Consider the following 23479-nt stretch of genomic DNA (forward strand, 5'->3'; position numbering starts at 1 on the left):
ATTAACAATCAATTACAGCATTACCAAAAATAAATCAATTACTAGTTTCAAATGGATGTCAGCAAGCTTCAATATAGCCAAAATCACCCCGAAATAGCCCCCAACATTCACCGAGAGCAAAAGATATGAGAAACGGCGTCAAGCATCTCTTTGGTTTCCTTGACGCCGGCGGGGTTAATCGCTTCGGGGAGAGGTTCGCTCCACCTACGACGAGGCTGAAGTAACAGTTGACTCATGGCGACCGGTGAGTAGAGGAGTGAGGGGTCCGAGTGCCAATTAGGGGTCCAATTGCCGGAGAATAACTGCCGGTTAGGGTTCTCAGTGAGACTGAGAGACTGAGAGTGAGTGGTGTTTGAAATTTCGGGTAAGCAAGTTTCTCTCACAGGGGTATAATCGTCCTGTTGGAAATATAGTAAGGGTATTTGGGGAAGGGGGGGTCATTTAAAGTCACATGCGTGGTCACGTGCCTGGGGTCAATGCCGGAATATTAAGTCAATGTCGGAAAGTTGATCCGGGTGGTCTTAGACGACAAAAATTTGTATTTAGGTGGTCTTAGGCAACATATTTTTAAGTGGGTGGTTTTTGACAAAAAAAAAAAAAAAAAAAAAAAAAAAAAAAAAAAAAAAAAAAACAGTATTTGACGGGTAGTTTTACATAAAATTTACAATCTATTAACTATTACTAAAACACAAATATGCTGACATCATACACCCCCTCCTTATCCTACGTGTCGCTTCCTCATTAAAAAATTTCCCGCCAATTTAATATGTGATGTCATTAATGGTTTTTAATTATTTATTTATTACTCCGTATTATTATTTTTTTAATCTACTCTTTATACATATACCTTTGATAATGCCAATATAATTTTGTTTGTTAAATACATTTTTTAAAAAAAAAATTATCCTCTTAATATGGCTTCTCTTTTATCTCTTCCATCTTCTTGATTTATATTTTATTTTGCGTTATAATTTTTTTTTTTTTTTTTTTTTTTTTTTTTTTTTTTTTTGTAGTTTTAAAATTTTGTGATACTTTAAATTGGAATCATAGCTTTAGTTTATTTATTTATACTATTGTATACTACATTCATTAAATGTTATGTGCAACTTTGGAATATTTTATATCTCACAATAATATCCCAAAGTTATAAAATATCCCAAAGTTCCACATAACATTTAACGGAGGTCGTATATTTTGCAAGTTGTTCGGTTCATTTGTGAATTCAAGAATATATAGGCATCATCAATTGCTAGATCGAGTTGTTGAGGTATGTTTTATAATTTTTCTTCGAAATTTTATTATCCTTTGTTTGGTCGTAAGAAGTTGTAAATATTCTACTACATATAAATATTGTCGCGATTATCGAAACTCAAATATACTAGGAATTAAATCCCATTTATTAGAAGAGTTTTCAGGAATTTAAATTTATCATAATTTATTTGTAATATTGCTAAATTATTTATGAGAGAATAGCTTTAATTGTATTGATTGATGATCTTGGCTAATATTTATAGCCTACAAAAAATAACCTATACAATATAAACTCTATCATATAAACTTCCATAAATCTATCTTAGAATATCACTAAGATATATTATTAACCTAAATATAATATCATAAGAACTATATGGAAAATATATCACAATAATATATTTTCCTATATTCCTAACAAATATTGATACCTATTTTGATTAAATTTATACCATGGATTGAATATGATGTTAAAATTATGTAATTATATTAATGTTTTCCCATGTGCGGTACCATTTTTTATAGCCAATTTAATTACTTGAATGTGTAGTCGTGTACTATGTAGTATATCTTTCCCCCATTAATGGATACACTTACTTGGCTGGGTCTTGGTGTCTATCATGCTGGTGTTCAAGATTCCCTCTTATATATTTTTTTTTATTTGTTTTTATCGATTGTTGTGGAAAATATGATGTGGGTTTGTTTGGATAATTTTATGTTAATTAAAAATCGGTATATTAAACTCTAATTTTGGTTAGGTATCTTTTTTTGTTAGAAATTAGGTGAAATTTTTTTGGGATTTTGGATTTTTATTGTGCAAATTTTGACCTGATAATTCAAATCCTAGAATTAGTTACAAAATTTGAAGGAAACCCTAATATTATAAAGAAAGATGCAATTTCATATGTTGTTGTTTTCATTACTTGCTTTTAGAATACAAAATTGTCTATATTGTTGCATATAATTCTAGGATGGTACTTGGGTACAAACAAGAGTATCATCAAGCCTTTCTCCTAGGTGATTTGAGGAGATAACTGAATTTGAAAAATTAGTAAATGTTGTGTAGATAATGGTTGCTTATATTGGTTTAGTTTGAATGGGGAATTCTTGTTGTAATGTTTCATAATAAATACGCAGGACATATTTGTGTTTTAAATTTCAAAGATTATTCTTAATTCACTCTTTTGCTGTGTAGTTGATATTTTGCATTGTTTATTTTTGCAGTTACCAAGGTAGTATAGGAAAATGAAGAGGTTGCCATGAAGAGACAACTAGCAAAAGTAATATTGACAGGGGGAGGGGGGATCTCATGGCCACACTGGGAAGGCTGAAAAGAATAATCCTACAAGCTTTGTAAATACCTTTTTTTTTTTAATGATTTGTATCTATTTTAGCTGATGTATGTGAGGAGAACATCTTATATCTGGGTGCCTTTTGTTTATCTTACCAGAATACTAGATTGCCCTTTGTCCTTTGTTGACAATCTTGTGAGAAAACTGAATCATGAGAAGAAATTACATTTTGTTAATTCTTCTAAATCATTTTTTGACAAGTCAACAAGTTGTAAATTCCCCTTATATGCAAGAAGCCTCGACCTTTGGCTGCGTGAGATACCACTATTTTAATTATTTCATCAAGGAATGCAATGTTAGTATGTTACTAAAACGTTAAGAAAGACAGCCACAATTACAATTCCTTCGAATGGATGAGATGGAGAAGAAGGAACAATAAGGTGGGAGAAAGTAAGGGATGGATAGAAAAGGCAAGTGAGATAGGGAGAAGGAGCAATATAAAAGAGAGTGTATACAACAATGATGAATGAAAAAGAGATGAATAAACTTTAAGACAAGTGATAAAAGGATGAGGGGGAGTTGTTATAAATTTACTTCATAATATTAGCAAAACCATAAAAACAGAGTCATAGCAATTATTAGAGTGTAGTTTCTTTTATGAAAACTCAATATCACTAGCAAGTGGCAATCACGAGAAAATATTGTAACACATACATATGTTGTGATTAAAAATTAGTCTTAAACTTGTCTAGCTATAATCAAGGTACTTAAATTCAGTAGAGAAAATACATTGATAACTTGACGAATCACAAATCTTAATGGATGATAAAAAGTAAAAAAATCACTCGAGAAACAACACCGGGTCCACAACTAGTGTAAAACAAAAATCATAATTTATGATGATGAACAATAGAGTTTAGGCATTTCTAACATTGCCAAATTGGCAAATTCATACAGTTGACAATCCACAATTAACAAAAGGGTCAAATATGATTACTTACTAGTTACTACTAAAAATTAATAATTACACGAATTATCCTTAACTTCATTAACATTTTTAATTTCAACATTAATTTTATTAAACACGAAAAAACCCAAGATTCCAAGATCCACATGGTGTAAAACCTAGGGTTCTCATTCCACCATGGCCCTACCGTGAATTTTTTTATGTCATATCACCTTTGTTTCTCGATTTTGTAAGTGGACAAGGTGAATATTTTACTATTGTGTGCATGATTACACAATCAAATCATGACATTATAAAAATAAATATCTCACCTCAAAATAAAAATATATATCATGAGATTTGATCTTAAACTTCATGTTAATAAATGCAAAAACAAAAAAAATCACTAGGCAAAGCCTTAGATTGGTAATTCAAACCTCATCTTCAGCAATCGTACAATACAGAATATTTGAAATGACTTATATACATAATTGCTACAGAGCTAGTGTTGTGTTTGTATAAGAAACATTTCAGGGTACAATATTCTGAATGCGTTTTCCACTGAAGAAAAATTAACATCAAAACCATAACTCTGACCTCCATACTGTGCATAAAGGTAGTCTTTTGAAGAAATAGGGCGCGGAAGAATTTCTGCAAGCTCAGGGAGTCCGGAACTGGATGGTTTCACATCTTCTTCCTTCGAAGAGTAATACACATCAGCCAGTTGAAGCCAAATGAGATCAGGATCAATTGATGCAAGTCCAGAAAGGGCGTCTATTGAAGCATCCCGGAGCCCAGTCACACCACTACATGCTATTCCTACCACAAGACCACTAACTTTTTTAAGTACTACTTCAAGAGCTGAAGCACTCTTTTTATCCCGCGACAGCTCAGCAATCATGCGGAGAACTGCTACTTGGGTTTTCAGATTGGAAGATTCAGATATGGGATCTTCCAATGTGCGAGAAGTACTTCTATAAGGTAGAAGTGGTGCTTTCTCATCACTTGAAATAGGTTTTCTTTTGAATGGTGATGTACTTAAGAGCTTCCAAAAATGGGACCCGTCAGTATGGAAACGTCGAGAAAAAAAGTCTCCACCACAAATTTTCACCACATTGCTAATCACTTCTGCACATCTACGAACAGGCTGCAAAAACATGAGAATTATCAGGAAATGCAAGCAAAATGGAGCAACAGTTGCGCCCCACACATTCCCTCCAAACCCACACAAAAAGAGGAAAAACGATTGTACAACTTACAATATTTAGTGCCAATTCCCACTTGTTTATGAAGAAAAAAATTCAAAAAAATACCTTGTGAATTATCAGATTTTCTGACACTCATTCACCGTCTGACCTAACCTTCCTAGTCTTGTTTCTATCCCATTTAAATCTTTCTACCTTCCCATAACTAATAGCTTCCCTTCTATTCTGTTTCTAAAAATTGTTGCTCGTAGTTTCAGGATAGAGCTGCAAGGAAGAGAATGCCTGAACCCTTATAAAGAAAATTTTCAGGGTATGCTAAGGGAAAGAGAGAGGGAGTTACTAGAAATTCCCGCAGGGAACAGGAGTAGAATAATGGAAACAATAGTTATTTTAATCTTTTTTTTTTGGGTTTTTTTAGAGGGGGTGGGGGTGGGGGGGTTGACAAACAATAGTGAAATTCGAGCAAGGTTCAGGAGAAGAATAAATGCAGGGGGGTTGAGAGACGGCAAACAACCAGGGAAAAAACATAAATAATATCACATTGAAAAATTAAAACCAACAATAAGAAAACTAATTAATCAATAAGCAGGGGGGCGGGGGGAGGGAAGAAGGCAAACAACCATGAAAAAAACATACATAAATAATATCACATTGAAAAATTAAAACCAACAAAAAAAAATAGAAAGTAGCACTAAAAAATGACAAAATTGCTTATGCTACAGCAAAAGTTACAAGGCTATCAGAATTAGTATTTAACCTAAAATTAAAACCTTCCTTTCTAACAAGTTAAATAGATAAAATAACAGCTGTTTATAAGATATATTGCTCTTTATGGCTTATCTTGGGATTCTTTTTTGGATTCATGAGCTGTTTATAAGTTATAACAAATTGTAATTCGCCTTTTACTAACTAAACACCCAATAATATTAAATCATTTTAGTAATTCCTCTGCTATATTTTTTCCTTGTAGCCTTGTTATACTCCAACACATACAACAGGGACCAAGCAAGCAGAAAACCTCTCCATCTGATACCACTCTCACCGTTAAAGAGAACGACAGTCAATCTTATTCATAGGGACTACGAGGAAAAATTTGTGATACACCACAGATTACACAATGACAGTTTGTGGCTGAAAGGAGAACCAAAAAATTTACTTTTCCATTTGCTATTATCTGTTGCATGTAAGGGAGGCACATATACTAAGTAATAGTTGTGAGACAAAGAGAGATAACATGGTAACCCGTGTATATCGAGAGAGAAAGAAAACACATTACCAAAAATGGATATGTAGCATTTATATGAAACTTCTATAATAGGGACATGTAGCAATTAATAGAAAACGCAGGGAGAAGATGCTTACCGCAGGGATCCTATTTCGTACACAAGCAACCAAATATGGCCATACTGTGTTCATCATTGGAAGTAGTCTGTTCTCATCATTCCCCTCCTCAGCAACATCAAGAATGTCTTTAAGATGATAAAAGGAACACAAAGATGCTACTTCTTCAATGCCTCCTTTAGCTTCTTTCTCATGCCTGAACGCTTCCTCCACATTTGCCAGTGTCACAACACCATCCTACAGAGGGGAGGAAAGAATCAGATAACTAATTACATACTTCATTAGATAAATGAACCCGGCTAAACTGAAGTCTAGCCAGCATCTTGATACATTCAATAAAAAAAAAACAGAGCTTTCTGTTATTCTGTAATCCACCAATCTGACAACACTCGCATAAATAACTTTGTAGCCACTCTACAGTTTAGATATGCAACACACCCACATGTACTTTAGGACAGGTAAAACCACGGGAAAAAAAAAATGTCTTAAATATAGAGGTATTGGGCCATCATATTTCATAGCAAATGATACCGTATTACTTAGAGATAAAGTAGAGGAGAAGAGTTTTTAAATCAAATGGAAGCAAATTATACATTAATTGAGAAAAATAATTAGCAAGTGCAAAAGATGATACTTCTAGTCTTCTGGATGAAAATCTAGAGATACCTCAATTACGTTCAATGCAATCAAGCATATCGGTTCCTTTTCAGATCCAAGCAACGGAGTAACAGCTCTCAAACAGGATACTGCAACAGATGCAACGATCCGACGATACCTCTTATTGTCATGTAATTTAAACAAAATATTCTCCCACTCTTCCACTTTCACAACAATGTCGCGACTAAAGGCAACATCACATGGTTCTGCAAATTGCATGATCAAAAGTAAGAGCAAAGCACCAAAATAAAGGATATTCATTGCATTTAAATGCAAAGAGCACAAATTGGCTACAAACCAGTAAAGCAACTGAAGTAGAGATAATCATGATACATAGCATGGCTTGTCCAAGCAGACAAGCTAGTTATATTGGCTTGAAAAAAGGGGGGTCGGGGAGGGAAGATGGACAACAAAAAGAAAAACAATGAAGACAAGAAAAACCATGGTACAGTCGTTTAGAAATAGCGTGTCCACATTGGCAATGGAACAACGCCTATATCTACCATTGACGGACATTTGGCCCTACAATATAACACTTCCCAAAAGCAAAAAGATTGGACACTAGAAGCTATATTCCTCTTTGATCAATCAAGATAAAAGACTCCATAAATCTGCCTGAACCAAAATTTTGCATTACAAAGCTACGGAATAAGAAACTTGATAGGGTACCCAGAGAAATGGATTTTCAGGGATAGGGAGTCAGGGAAATTATACAGTGTTTCACATACTGATATACCTGGTTCCTCTGCATTAACAGTATCCCGTTCGAGTTCCATTTTCACATCAGATACTTTAGAATTAACAGCTGCCAAAAAGGATTCAGCTTGAGCAGGCAACAATTGTGCCTCGTGCTTAGCTGCCTTAACCATCTCTGCTACAGCCTGACAGAAAATTGAAACATCATCATAAACATACCAGTGATAAAATTGGAAACATAGGCTTCAACATCACATTACTAATCAAGTATTGTGGCAAATTTCTTTTTGTGATCTCTGTGTGACGAGGAAGGGGAGCTGATTAACTTTCTTTTCAAAAAGGGCTGACCAAATAGAAAATTCATTAACCTAGCCACTCTTTTCCAAGTTCCATCATCCTGCTAAATAATCTAATAATCTAGTAATGCACAGAGACCAAGAAAACTTCTTACACACGTTGTAAGCTAACACTCGAAGGTTTGTGTTTAAAAGACCACAACAAGTATAAATGCATAACCTCAGTCACAAGACGTTATAAAGTCTTAGCAACTATTTTGACCACGAAAACAGCCCAAGGATGGCAAACTGGCCAGTTTACACAATTTAAAATAGGAAATAACACCTAATTAGTGATCTAAACTTCGCTAGTATGGCTTATTCTGAGTAGCTACCTATCAATGAATCTATCTACTCATTCCTAGGAACAGATAATCACAATAGTATGTGCAAACCACAAGCCAAAAAATTTTAGAGGAACATAATGCCTGCATGACACTTGATCAATTTTCAAATACTAGCTAATTAAGATTTGAAAATCAGAAGTACAGAGTATAAAATGTATTCACACAGTGCACTCAGAAAATTCAATTACCTGAAAATACCAATATGGCAATATTTCAATGATAAAATAAGCTAATAACAGTTTAAGACTTATAAAATAGGAGGCAGATGACTTATAAAATACAATAAACAGCAACGAAAAATCATCAATAAACATTTCTAAACAAAGTTTCGAATGAAAATGAAAACCTTCAAGAAATGAATAGTCAACTCCGGGTGCTGATGCCTTCCAAGGATTTCCAGTTCCATTGAAACAGAGCGCATCTACAAAAAGAATTTTAAAATAAGGCATAACTAGTCACATACCATAAATAATGGATGGTAAAGATAGTTGATATTCTACATAATTTTAAGAGGAAAAAAAAGCCAAGCAGATGTCTCAAAAATACAAATGAAAATCACGGCCCCGTTTTAAAAGTGTGATGTAAGAATTTGCTTGAAACTTGCCAATTTTGGGGGAAAAAAAAATATATGCGGGCATGATAGGTTAATTAATTGTAAGAGGACCAAAAAGCCAATCTATATATATGTATATATGCAGGAATGATAGGTTAATTAATAACTATTGTACATGCCTATAATAGTTTATAGGCAGGCCCCATCATTTGTCATAATACTATTATAGGTATTTCATATACTATTCCAAGCTAATTATTGTGCAAAAAAAAGAAGTTAATATCAGCATCAAATTAGCACTAGATATACATACATTAATTGATTTACCACCACGTAAATAAAATAAAAATAAATAAATAAAAAGGTTTCAACATATTGATTTATTATCCTAAAAAAAAAAGGTATATTATGAACCTATAATATGCAGCAAACTAAATTCCCCTTATAGCAAGCATTGGTAAACTCATATTATGTTTTTGACCTGAGATGCCGGTTGGGTTTTCCAACCAAGAAAGGCACGGGATGCACCCTTTCGAACTATGTCTCTCGGAGAAGCGCTCTTTCGGCTACCTTCTCCTCAAGGTATGGTTTGAGCACTTTTTCCAAGTTTTTGATTAAAAAAAATTTGCTTTTTTTTGTCAGCCTTATAGCCTACGGGTCTGTGCACATCAGCCCATCACAACAAGGTGACAGGATTCGAACCTATGGCCCTCTGTACCCAAACAGATGCGCTGACCAGACTGCACAAACAAATTGCTAAAAATAATATAAAGGAAAATTTGTATTAAAAAAAAAAAAAAATTAAAGTAACTTTTTTATCAGAAAAAAAACCTTTCAATTTTTTTTGGCAAGTAAAAACCATAAAATTTTTTTTGTTGTTGTTGTTGTAAGAGACAGCCTAATCCCATTTTCCAATGTTACCGACCTATTTCCGGCATTGACTTGGGGTGTGCAGGTCATATGACCATACCTTTTCCTATTTCCACCCTCTTCCCTTCGTTAAAATCTGCTCTCTCTAATTTCATCCCCATTTGCTCATTTAATCTCAATCAAAGGTCGAAATCAGCCCTAAGGTAGTTGGTGGTTGTAATTGAAGACTTTCCCAATTGAATTTTAAATTCCTCTATAATTTGTCCTTAATTCATTGAATTGAAGGTTTTTGATATATTAGGGTTTCTTCCCCCAACTTTCAAATTTTATCAATCAGACTGAGAATTGCTGAGAGTGTAACTAATATAAGGGAGTAGCACAATGGAGTAAATGCAAGGAAGAGGAAGGCAAAGAAACAAAATATCATTGAGAAAGGGGGCTAATAAGATGAAGTTGGTGTATTGCCAGTTGTTGAGGAGGTGGTAAATGATAGTCTTCCTATTATTAAGCGACTATACCTATTTAACAATTTCTATTTCCAACGTTGACTTAATGCCTTAATACTTATTACATGTGACATCTAACCATCACATTCACTATACTATTTTCCTTAATAACCGCATAAAATCACCAAATGTAACAAAGTTTCAAGAACAGAGGGAGTAACATATAATCTAGTAAAAAATGGCAAGCGCTTTAATTAATGTTCTTATTATACAATTTCCAAGTATATTCAATAAATTAATGCTTATGATAGACAAACAATTCCACACATATTGCGACAAATTATGACTAAAGTATTGTTACTATTATTAGTTGTTACATCTTATTAAAGTCAATATATGATTCTTTTGGAGTATATTTGAAACTGTTTGACTCGGACCACGGTAATTTATAATTACCCCATAATGATTCCATTTCTAAATTGTGGTGTTTTTGGATTCTCAATGATAATTAATAACCAATCAAAGACTTTATTACGGGGAAAAAGAGAAATAAATATCTTTTTTTTTTTTTTTTTGAAAGCAGAAATGAATAACATCTAGAAGACATAGCATTTGTCATTTAATTTTCAAAACCGAGAATCACCCTTTTTTGCTATAACCAAACACTTCAAGAACCAGAAACAAGGTGAAAGGATAGCAGAACAGGTTTTCACAATTAACGAAATTTGGAACATACCGGCTCCTCCAACAATGCCAATATTTTATGAGTCACACCAACACAAGAAAGCATTGCGGCAAGCACGTTTGGGACGTGAGGATTCAGATCCAAATGACGCAATTGATGGCATAATGAATCAATAACATAGTCTGAATTTAGCATAACTAGGTGACCAACCTGTAGATTGTTTGGGTCAGAAAGTCAGTAAACCAGGAATTGGCAAAAGGGATAAGGCATAGTATGACTCTTACCGATGAACATCCAGATGTGGCAGAAATTAAACGTAGCACAACATCAGATGCTTGTCTGACGTCAGAGTTTGAGCACATCAGGTTTTCAAGCAACAGATATAGAGAGGAACAGAGGAACCCACTTGAAGCAAATTGCTCACGAAGTGTGGTATTGAAGATCCCAATTCCCTCGATGAGCACCTGTTGGTAATAAATATGAAAAGTGTTAGAGCTAGACAAGATATAAAAACAATAAAAAGAAGCTTAAAATGACAAGTTATGGAAGTGTCATTTCCTGGTGTAGTTTGGCAACATCGTGTAAGAAGTTCTTATCAATACTTTCACTGCCAGATTTAAGAAGAGATGTTTCAAGTATAACTGGAAGGTCCCAAATTTCTTGAGTTATGTACTCATGTAAAATGGTACCAACACAATCAATTACATGCTGCCTCACGTTCTCAGCTCCTTTAGTCTGCCAATGTGATCCATGAGCAACATGGCATCGTACTTGGCAAGAATGACCAAAAGCAGTGGCATCACTATTTTGCTTCTCTTCAATTCTTACTCCTGACTTCTTAAATATTTTTCCAAAGACATTCATAGCTTGATCTGACATGCCAAATAACATTTCATTAAGGATACATGCAGCAGTTCCAGCTTGTCGCAACAATTGACCTGAATTTGTCCTAGCGTACCAAGATTCCCAGCTTTCACTATTGTACTCCTTCCTACGTATCTCAAAGACTAATTTACGCAAATTATCCAAAGGAATCTCGATAATCTTTGATAACGGCACTTCATTTCTATAGTCTGTTTGGCACATAGAAAACAGAAACAAGATACACATAAGTCAGAATATTGACAAGAACATCAGGATCCAATCAGAAAATTATACAATTGAGGAAAGATACATTACCAGAAATTAAGGATAAACCCACAAGTCTAAGAATTCCTGCAAGTGCTTGATACAATTTATGAAAGTTTACATTGGCAAACCAAGGAGGCATACGTGGAAGTTCATAATTCTCATAAGTTTGTCCTTCGGAATACTCCATTTCCTTGACCAAAGTGTGCATGTTTGACACTTCATATGTATTGGAATTATTGACAGGATATTGGTCTTCAGAAATCTTACTTCCAATTTTTAACTCTGCAAGAGAATGCAAGTATCCAGTAGAAGAAGGCCTTGATAAGACTATTTTTCCAAGAGAGCCAGCAAAGACAGACTCCTCACTCAGACACAAGGCAAATACGTCAAATAACTTTGCAGCCTTAATCTGCATGGTCATATATTTATAATTAGCTGTGATGTTTAGCTCATAAATAAATAAGCAGAGAGAGTGAAAGGTGCAAATAATTCCACATACAATAACAGATAAAATACTCTCTCCACCCATTTATTTTGTGATACTGGTTATACTAGTAATTAATTCCTAATTTGCAGACATTTATTAATCCCTATATCTCACATACACCACTCTATCTCCTACTTTTTTTAATGCATCACTCTCTTTCCTACTTTTTCTAACACACACCCCACTTGCTTCCTTCACTCCCCTACCCTTCTGGTTTTTGTAGCTACAACAAATGTAACCAACAAAAAAACAGAGTATAAAGCTTATAGGAAAGGCTATAGTTTATGATCAGCTAAAAGAGGGAGCAACCCTCTTGGGCTCTTGCCAAATAGTTCCCGTATCTTGCTTTGGGTGTAATTTGAATCTACAGTTGTTTAGTTGGGATGGTTTTCCATTATTTGAGAAAAGTTACCTCATCTATCTGCAAACTTAGGTATCCTTCTTTATTTTAACATTACTTATTCAAACTTTAAAATACCAGGTAATAACACAGCTACAGAAACATATTCCAAGTGATAGAAAGAATAAACATCAATGAAATGACAACTAAAGAAGAGTGAAAAGGCATCCTACAAAGACCAGCAGGGCCAGTAATCTATAAATTGATGGAACAGCAAAAAAATGACATATCTACAAAGAAGTCTCATAATATTGATGAAAGGACATACAGGAGAACGTAAAAGGTGATCAACAACAAGTTGAGGTCCAGAATAGTAGATCACGGCAAGCATCTGCTGAGCAGAAGCAAGGGCCAAAGATTCCTCACATCCAAGAATAAACTTAGGGAGCTTCTCAAGTAGCCTGTTATTAAGAAAAAAGATAATACAGAAATGAAAGTTTCTGTTAAATTCAAGAATAAGTAACCAATAAATTCAGAGCTAGTGAATATGGACCTGCTAAAAATTTCAGCTAAATCATCCTCAACAGTATATTTTCCGTTTGATGAGAACAATAATCCAAGGACATCTTGAGCAGGCAGGGAAACATCTTCAGAATCATCACAAGCCAAATTACACAAACATTCCTAAAGCCAAAAACAATTATAAGAATAATCTAGCAAACATGAAACAAAGATCGACTATAATAGTTCAGATATACATCACATAAACACCTTCCACTTACAATTCAAAAGTGATAGTAAAACCATCTTTAGGGAAAAAAAAAAAAAAAAAAAAAAAAAAAAAAAAAAAAAAAAAAGATGCTAAATAATGCTCCATCATATAGAATTGGTACTAGTTCCATCCAGATATATGAAATGCAGATGCAACACGAAAAGACACGATAGTGTAAAAAATCTTTCACATATCACCTAAAAATTGAATAATCTAAGCCATGCTTCTCATCTTTATATCAAAAAGTTATAATTTTATAAAAATTTGTAATTTCCAATGTTTTAGGATAAAAGTTAAGGTGGCAAATAGTTGTGTCATGTCATGTTTGTGTTTGATCTCATGTTCATTACGTGTTGTTCACAATATCAATCAAAAACTAAGTAAAAAGTAGGGTAATTGCATAATTTGACCAATTATTAATACGGGTTGGTTGTGTCGTGGTGTGTCGTGACTTAGTGTTTTCTTAGTATTTTCGAGTTAATGTCGAGTTGCCTTGCTATGTCGTGTCAAGCTCTTGATAAAAAGGTCTTTAATCCTTCATCTACACTCTTAACCCTTCAGCTCTATAATCTCACCTATTTCCGGAACTCCCAATTTTTCAGTAAAAATGGAAAAGCAATTAAATAGATTGAGGTGCATCTTAGTTGACACTCTAGCTACATTGAGATTGGGAATTTGTAAGTCAACGGGGGGTGGGTGGGGGGGGGGGGGGGGGGGGAGAGAGAGTGTGTGTGTGAACTTGTGAAGCTATTAAATTGTCAATCTCTTTTATTCATTTTACATTCACTTTGCTTTCAAGGGTAAAATTGAAGTTTGATTTCTCTTTCTCTAAAGCTCAACCAACATATTACTATCAAGGGCAGCAACTGCACTCTTAGGTGTGTTGAACAATCTACCTTATCTGCCAAATATTTTATTAATGTTTACAAGATGACCAGTATACATAGAGGTAGTGACAGCTCGCAGAGACTCTCGAAAAGGATACAATAATATAGTATCAAGAAGTCATCAGATATCATGCATTCTTGTACTACAGATAAATCAAAGAGATTGGAAAAAGAACAAACCAAAGGTTCCATTCCATCTAAACATTTCCTCAAATGCTGGGATGTCAGATGTGTAGGCAGCATGAGACAGTTAGGCAAACATATTGTTGAATCCTACTGTTATTTCATAAGATCTTTTGGTTCACAATTAGTATTGTTTCATTATTCTAATGTAACAACTTTACTGATCTTGCTCTTAGGCATTAAATATCAATAGGGGTGAATGTAATGAAATAATAACAGTCTTTTCAAGAGTAAATTTAACGCAAGAACATCAGCCCTGCATCAAATATACCAAGTGATAACTAAAAACATGACACAAAAAGCTTTAGTAAGGAGTAATAAGCAGTATAAAGTAGGTACACCAACACACCTGCAATATCGAAATCCCCACACAACATGTTAATTGAAAATATGTATTAGAAAGATAAAACTTTAGAGTTAATCAGATTGTTCACCAAACAGGTTTTCTACGTCACAAGACGACTAGCAGTTAGGCTACACTTAAAGTTTGTGCCCAAGCGTAGCATACAACATTTGGAAAGAACAATGAAAAGAAGTATCAGTAGCTTAACAACACTCAATTGGTTTACATGGAAGAAAATCACAAAATATTAAAATTATTAGGTGGTAGATGTTGATCAGGTCTCTATCAGGAATATAATGGATTTCTTAGCCCAGCTTGCACAGCAAGGTCGTGATATTATTGACAGTTTTGGTCTGACTAACTTAATGTAATACAAGAGGTTAACATCATAGTTTTGCTAGTCTATAGTCATATTTTTGAAGAATATTTGGAGAGATCATGAGAGACCTCAATTAATTAAAATTGGTCAGTTATTTGGAGAATGTCTAGTCAGTTTTTGGAGGATATGTTATCCTCAATTATCCTCTTCCTCTTCCTCAATTTCCTATAAACTCTTTTGTGTTGCCTAACAAAAATTTCCCCTTCTATTAATGTGTTGGATAGTTAATACAGCAGATATGTAAAACTAACAGTAGATAACAAATAATAGATAACTTATACCATATCCTTATATATACAGAAAAATTAACCTCCAGCTCACATATGATGAACTTAAACATTGACATACAGTAAAAAATGAAATAAGAGAGCATTATAAGGGCATATAAAGCTTTAGTTTTAAAATCAATCAACACTGGTGTAAGCATGAACTCATAACTTGATTCAAAACCTATAGGTGGGTAGGTGGTTGGTGTGTGTGTGTGGATATAATAGGTTTTTGCAACCAGTTACTTAGGGTCTCTAAATACTGCAGGTACTTCTGAAAGTGAATTGGTGGCATAAATAGTAAATGACCCAAGAATCAGATTTTACTACTTACATTCAAACAATTCATAAGCACAAAGCCAGAACTCAAAACAATTCATAAGCACAAAGCCAGAACTCAAAACCACTAAGTACTACAATTTTTATTTAGTTTTTTGAAAACATTTTCATGTCATGTTCAGAATTTGAGATGTTTGGGTTCCTGACATCTTCCCTAAGTGCCCCATAATCAAACATAATGTTTATCAGAGCTAATCAAAAGTAAGTGAGAATCAAATGAAAGGTAAATGAAGCAGCAGCAATTACTGTCATCCTACCAAAAGCATCAATCTGCTCCCCTTCGAAATATTACTGCAATTTAATAAGAGTCCTTGTACTGCAGAGACAAGCCCACGCCTTATTCTCTTAGATGGATGCCCACACATCTGACAAGAACATCAAAGACACGATTTAGCAGGCTGTAAATTATAGTTGAGAATGAAAGAAGATAGCTCTGAACCAGCTTTGGCAATAAATGGCAATACCAGCAATGAAGAGATTTTGGATTTACCCATCAATTCAAATTCAGACATTTACAGTGTAGGACAGGAGTCAACTCTAGTGAAGCAACTTATCCAAATAAAATTTATCAGCTTGTGAAGAATCTTATTCTATATAGTATAAACTGAATTCAGATAACAAATCAAATCTATTAACATACATGTGGAAAAATCTTGCTCAACAAACAGTCAATATTGACTGAGGTTTTTTCAAGCCAGTCTCTCGTACGTTTGACGTGCAAAGGCCCTAGTCCACCACTGATTTTGTGGCTTTGCTTCTCCTCCTCCTTGGTATTAGGTGTTTTTAGACATGAACTCTTTGCAGGAGTTTGAATCCGATCCTGAGCTTTGACATGCATGTGGCGTAGCTCCTCCAGAAAAGATTGCGGAGATTCATTCTCATATGAAAGCGAAGCAAGCAAATTGTTGCGGGACACACGAGGATCAAATATATTGGCATCATCCTGAAGGACTACAATGAGGAATTCCGCCAAGCCTCTAACTGCATGATCAGTAGCTTCAGTACTTCCAGCAGCCCCACTAATCATAGATTTGGAAACATTCAAAATTCCAGCCAATTTACTGACAACTCCGGGCAGAAAGAAAGCCAGGGCATCTGGAGTACCAACCTGCCAAAGGGGAAATAACATTCACTAAGAAGATATCAAATATTACTCGAAGTTTTGTACAACAACGAGAATCCACTTAATCTACATTTCTACAATTCCAGCAAAATTCTGACTGCAGAATTTATAAGTAACTCATAACCATTAGAAACATAAAAGTGTTAAGATCAACCCAAAGGCTTGGGTTGAACAGATTCTCCAAGCATTAGCATTTCCACCATAGTTTTCTAAGTATAAGAAACAAGACTTCTTCATTTTTACCTTCGCTACAAGTATGCGTAAGGTCAAAAGAGCTTCTATCCGAATCTTTGCACTTCCCCTAAGACCACGTGAGCTTTCGGCTTCTGCAATCTTGGTGCAAGCAAATTGATAAGAGCTAAATTAGCAACTAGTATAAGCATGTGAATAAAAATAGTCTTATTATTCAATATGCAGAGCAAACAAGGTTTCAACATACATTCAGCAGGAGAGAGAGCCAGTGTCCAACAGCAGCTGAAGAACTTTCTGATTGGAGAAATGCAATCAAGCATTCCTTGGGTTGAGAATGACACTCCAAATGTTCAGCAGTTGAGGATCTAAAATCTTCAGTATCTAGAAGGAGAGGTTGAATTAAACTGTGTTTGCAGGAGCAAGATGTGTCGGAGCAAGAAATTATATTGGAAATTAATGTCCTAAAGCACTTGACTACTCCTTCTCGGAACTCTTCTGCAGCCTCTAATGGTGATAGCATGGCACCATGAGTCAATGTCTTCAGCACAACAGTCATCTACCAAAAAGTAGAGTCAAAGCTTCAGGCCACATGTAGCACCAATGTTCAAACTTTAACCATGATAAAAATGTAAGGACAACTACAGCTCTGTTAATTTGGTAGAGTCAGACTTTCCAGTAAAACTGATATTCAAAATTCTTTTGTTTGGAACATAACAGAGGAGAAAAGACAAGAAAAACTCCCTTGGGTACATAATAATTGACACACTTTGACATTCTTCACTTTTCATATACTAAGTTTGACTATAGCTTTGAGTAACATAAGAAAATCAACTAGTATCATATAAAATGTTTTTAAATAGATATTACTGTGAAGTTTAATACTACTTTTTAATAATGTGTAATTATACATATTGTTGGTCAAACACACAAATTGGTATTGACTGTCAATAATTATAATACTGAGGGAGTAGAAACTATTTTTTTGGATGAATACTCAATCCCTTCAATTGTGTGAAAGAAGACCAAGGCTATGCAGATCGCCAGATCCTCAGTTCAATGGCCCACGGTGGTGTCTACACATTACTGCCTCATTGCTTTTGCCATTGATAATGAACATACATCATAGTGATAATGGAAAACTGCACTTTAAACAATGTTCAGCTAATTGAACAAAGAAACAGTGAGGTATTGTTTGGTTGACATAGGAATCAAATTCCCATAGGCATTTGTATTTCATTGGAATCTAATCCCAAATCAAATTTCCTAGGAAATGGCTAAACTTGTTTGATTGTTATGAAGGCATTTGCAAATCATGAGAATTTTGAATTACCAAGAGGGGTGCTTGGTAATTTGATTCCCATGAATTTGCACTTTCTACATTTTTACGTTTAAGAATCAACCAAACAAACCCCCTATATCCAAATTCACATGAATTTTTAATTCCCCAACTTGTTTTGAGCAACCAAACAATATTTTTCCTTATGTGTTATCATGATGTTTGGCATTCATATTTGCTGGCTTAACATTGAAATCAAACAACAAAAGTGATGAGGATTCATATTCAACCTCAGAAGATGAACACATCACCTTGGTTTGCAATTTTGCATCTAGTTAAACATTTCATACTTATGTTACATGGCTTGCTAAATAGCTTTGTAATCTTGCTTAAAATATCTTAATTTACTTGCTTTATTTAGTAATAAGCTTGTGGATAATCCATGAACCCTTAAGCTGTGAACTTTACATGGTGCAATTTGTAAATTGGCGATCTATTTGTTTGAGTCCAATTCATGTGGCTAAGCAGTATGGACCGAATTACTTAATCAATTCCAATTCAAATGTTGTTTAAAGTTTATTGCACCCGTGGTTATTATAGGAATACTAAGGCGTGTAACTACAAAGGCTGCAGGAGTAATTTTCCTAACCCGGGAATGCGTTAGCTTTTTTAATTCATTTGGGAATTAGGGGTCTAGTAGTGAGCTAATTTTACCTAGCCTCACAGCCGGTTTGACTGAGTTTATACAGTTCTGTGCTCTTGCATAGTCAATCATGATTCTTATACTAACAACCATTAAACTGAAACTCAGGATTCAGGAGTGAAAAAACTTAGATTAGGAGTAATCTAGGTAATTTCAAAGATTCAAGCGTGCTTTGCGCATTAAACTCAAAATTTCAAGTTTTCAACAAATTATTTTAACTGTCCTTATAAATATTGTCACCCACCCGAAAACGACCTAAAACTAAGAACATAAGGACTAAACTAAATCCCAAAAACATTGCTGAAAAGACATGTATAACAAAATGCAGTTTACAACAACCCCCTGATGGCATGCAAAACAGATAATACATTTTTGGCGGGCAAAGGAAAGGTGAAGATATACAGAAATGTCACAAGATAGAAGGTTGCTCTATGAACTATGGTATGAATAAAAGTGTTAAAAAGAATCCACAAACCTGATTTACAGAAACTAAACAACATTTGGTAAAAAGCTCCTCCAAACATTGAAGCACGCCTTCTGAAACAGCATCACTCACTTTAAGGGTTTGATGGTCAAAGAGCATTTCTGATTTTCCATCACAATTACGTTTTTGAACAGATCTGCAATCTACTGCTGCATCCATTAGAAGCAGCAATGGAAACAAGATATAGCTGAAAGAAAAATAGAGGTTAAAATTAGAATCAAAGTAAACAAAATAATCACAAAAACAAGTATAATTTGCGATGAATACGGCAATACGCCCTCTGCCCCAATTGTTTGCCCTCAAGATTTGATTACTTTGTTAATTTATTGTTGAGATGGAAAAGAAACAATATTTTAGGGACGGCCTTAAAAGAAAAACGGAGCAAACAATTACGGACATAGTGAGTATGAAACTAGCACACAATAGGATATTTGAAGCATTACAAATAAACGTTGAATCATCAATATAACTGTTTAAAATCAATCATCACTTTATTCCTTCGAACAGTATTCAAATAAACCTTTACATAATGAAAGATTGCATCTGTTCAGTTAGCAACAGTAACAGCAACAACAATATGAAGCCTTAATTCCAATAAACAAAAACGCAATAACACGAAAGCAGGACAACATACTCAAAAAAAGGTTCGACGTCCTCCAAAGTCAAAGAGCGAAGAAGGGCAAGCAATTGAGAAACAGCAGGTGATTGCTTCTTGGGGTTTTGCAGAAGGTCAAGCAACTCTAAACAACAAGATTTTAATTGACAGAAAATGCTACTGTTCTGAGCTTCAACACTCAAGAAACCATCTTTATTCAAATCCATGTCGTTTGCCACACCAATCAACAAAATTACATGAAAATGCTGCCAAATGCGATGCCGGAATCAGTCACCTATAAAAAGACACCCAATTTCTGAGTAAATTAACTTGAAATTGTACACTACCGAATACATTTTTTTAGGGGATTGATTTTATACAGCATGAACTACTTATACCATATGATCAAGTTTCATACATAACCTAATCTCATTAAACCAAACCTTGTATAAACCAATTTAAAAAGTTAAAAAAAAAAATTAAAAAAAAAAAAAAAAAACACGGGCATATTCGTATAGCTTCGTAGATTAAAGTTGAAAAGAAAACAGAATTCCAAGTATAATTTGAAATAAATTGTTTAGGATATGATTGAACAGGAAAATAGAATGAAAAGCATGTAAATTAGGGAAAATATAAAATGTAGCATCATAATTTATGAAGAGGAAGGGGAGGAGCCGCCACTGGCACCACCGGAGACGCGGCGGCGGCAGCAGAAGCAAGAGAAAGAGAAGGAGAGAGAGGCGGATACCTGGCTGCGGAATAGTGGTCGTTGGCCTTTTTCCGGCGAGGAAATAGAGAGTGAGCAGCGAGACAATAAGGGACACCGAGAATGAGAGTGCGGGGGAGGATCAAGTGATCAACCTTATAAATTATTTGTCTTATACTTCCTTACACATTATACAATATTTTCCTCCATTTGTCCATTTTATAATATTTGGCACGTTACTAAATACAAAAAATAGACCACTAATGGATTTGAAATAAGGAATGAAATTAGAGTAGTATGGGTTTGGAATTTGACCACTGTATTTAATTTCACTAGTTTTTGTGCACGCGCGCACTGACACGCACCGTTTTATTAATCCAAATTAGGATGTACTATATAAATATATGTGGATTAGTTATTATAATTTTGTGCTTGAATTCAACATCATTTTGTTAATCTAAATTAGGAAGCTATTAGTGAATATAAATCTATTTGGTAAAGTTTTGTTATTTTGTTTTCATGTTGTAGTTGTATGAAATATAAATTATTGGAATGAGTGTTACTTCATATCGAAATATATTAATGTTAGCAATTATTTATTTCACAAACATTTGATAAGCATTGACACTTATGTTGATATGGAGTATAGAAAATTAGAAAAGTTAATACCATTGCTTGGACTGGATCACATGTTAGAGCTTTGTCTTGCTTTGTGTTAATTATTTCTCTGTTAGGGGTTACTCGAGTTACTGCGATTACTCAAGTTACTCGGTCAGGGATTACTTGAGTTACTCCTTATTAAGTAACTCCTCAAGTAACTTCTGACCGAGTAACCCCTCGAGTAATCCATGACTGAACCCCTCAAGTAACCCCTAACCGAGTAACCCCTCCCCCTCAAGTAACCCCTGATTGAGTAACCCCTGACTGAACCCCCCAAACAACCCCTGACCGAACTCCTTAAATAACCACTAACCGAGTAACTCGAGTAACAATTGACCAAGTAGCTCGAGTAACTCATGACCGAGTAACCCTTAGATGATTAACCCCTGACCAAGTAACCCATCAAGTAATCCTTGACCAAGTGAACCCCTCGAATAACCCCTGTCGGAACACCTTAAGTAACCTCTAATCGAGTAACCCCTCAAGTAACCCTTGACCGAGTAAACCCCTTGAATAACCCTTGTCTTAACCCCTCAAGTAACCCCTGACTGAATAACTCGGGTAACCCCTAACAAAATAACTCAGGTAACCTTTGCCACAGTCCATTTCATAATAATTGCAACACTACTTTCTTTGGTAAGAGTCCACAACAGTTTAATTATTTCTCTCTGACCAACCCTATTTACATTTTTTTTTTATTATGTCTCTCTCCTACGAACAAATAAATATATCCCACTAACTATACTTTACATTAAAAAATCACAAATTTTGGTATGCAGCCCCAGCAAGGGTTACTCAAGTTTCTCAGTATGGGATTACTCGAGTTGTCGGGGTTACTCGAGTTGCTGAGTTTACTCAAGTTACTTGGTCATGGGTTACTTGAGCTACTTCTTATTGAGTAATCGATCGATCGTGCGAGTAACCCCTTAAGTAACCCCTGACCCAATAACCCCTCGAGTAATCAACGCGCGTTGTGCGTGCACCATTGTTATCCAAATTAGGATGTCATTAGTGAAGAGCTAGATAAATATATTTGGATTAGTCATTATTATTTTGTTATTTGGTTTAGTTTTTGTAAGTTTGTGCATGAATTCATTCTTGTATGAAATATTAATTATTGGAATCAATGTGTAAAATGTAATTATTTCATATTTAAATATATTAACGTTATTAATTATTTATATAACACACAATTGATAAGTATTAACACTTATGTTAGATTTATAGTATCCAATCCCAAGATAATGCTAGATTTACAATATCAACATAAAACAATTTAAATTAGCTTGAGTCCTAATGTGTCGCCTTAGTACTTGGAGTAGAGAAAATTTTGGTGAATTTGTTTGAGAGATGGAAGATTGTAGGGCTCGAATGAAGTATTTGATGGGTGAATATCAATCTGATGAGACTATTGCTCAAATGAGGGCTCTTGACGACCGGATGGATGAATTGGAGAATAGGGAAGAGGCTTACTGGAGACAAAGAAGTAGGCAGGATTGGTTGAAAAATGGTGACAAAAATACCACTTTTTTTCACACCAAGGCTGAGCAACGGAAAGAAAGAAATAGTATCAAAATCATCAAGAATGTCGCGGGAAAGGAATATATTGATGAAGAAGAGATTTTAAAAGTTCTTGTGAGCTACTTCGAGGAGCTTTTTACCACGGGCAACCTTACCGATTCAGAAAGTGTGATCAATAAAGTGGAGCCGAAAGTTACAGAAAGTAACATTGTTCGCTTGCTGCTCCTTTCCATGCGGAGGATGTTCGTGCCGGTCTCTTCCAGATGCACCCCACGAAGGCCTCGGGCCCTGATGGTATGCCTGCTCTTTTCTTTCAGAAATTTTAGGATGTGGTTGGTAATGATGTGACTGAGAAAGTTTTGGATATTTTGAATAATGATGGTGATATAGGTTCTATTAATCAGACTCATATTGTGTTAATTCCGGAAAAAAAAAATTGTGAGTCTCCTGTTGATTATAGACCTATTA

At 34.7% G+C, this 23479-nt stretch overlaps 1 protein-coding gene across 1 annotated transcript; it reads right to left on the reverse strand.

Moving 5' to 3' along the window:
• Nucleotides 1–3815: 3815 nt before the first annotated feature.
• Nucleotides 3816–21003, reverse strand: LOC145624746 (uncharacterized). The gene is made up of 18 exons (XM_081677839.1): nt 20873–21003; nt 20164–20419; nt 19521–19716; nt 17314–17622; nt 17118–17207; nt 16392–16859; nt 16009–16116; nt 13136–13266; nt 12911–13043; nt 11804–12164; nt 11188–11697; nt 10909–11150; nt 10676–10834; nt 8417–8491; nt 7429–7573; nt 6702–6898; nt 6057–6272; nt 3816–4636 (listed from the first exon to the last, which is right to left on the reverse strand). Exons 2-18 carry the CDS (start codon nt 20349–20351, stop codon nt 3992–3994), a joined length of 4173 nt encoding a protein of 1390 aa, XP_081533965.1. The 5' UTR covers nt 20352–20419; nt 20873–21003; the 3' UTR covers nt 3816–3991.
• Between the last annotated feature and the right edge of the window lie 2476 nt (nt 21004–23479).

The sequence above is a fragment of the Chenopodium album genome, chromosome 3, assembly GCF_948465745.1.
Source record: "Chenopodium album chromosome 3, dcCheAlbu1.1, whole genome shotgun sequence".
NCBI lineage: Eukaryota > Viridiplantae > Streptophyta > Magnoliopsida > Caryophyllales > Amaranthaceae > Chenopodium > Chenopodium album.

Coding starts and splice junctions, on each gene's coding strand:
- LOC145624746 (XM_081677839.1), bottom strand. CDS start 20,351: ATGGATTTGAATAAAGATGGTTTCTTGAGTGTTGAAGCTCAGAACAGT. Junction 13,267..16,008: donor GGAGCAGATTGATGCTTTTG/GTAGGATGACAG, acceptor TTTTGGCTTTAG/GAATGTTTGTGTAATTTGGC. Junction 10,835..10,908: donor CCACATCTGGATGTTCATCG/GTAAGAGTCATA, acceptor AACAATCTACAG/GTTGGTCACCTAGTTATGCT.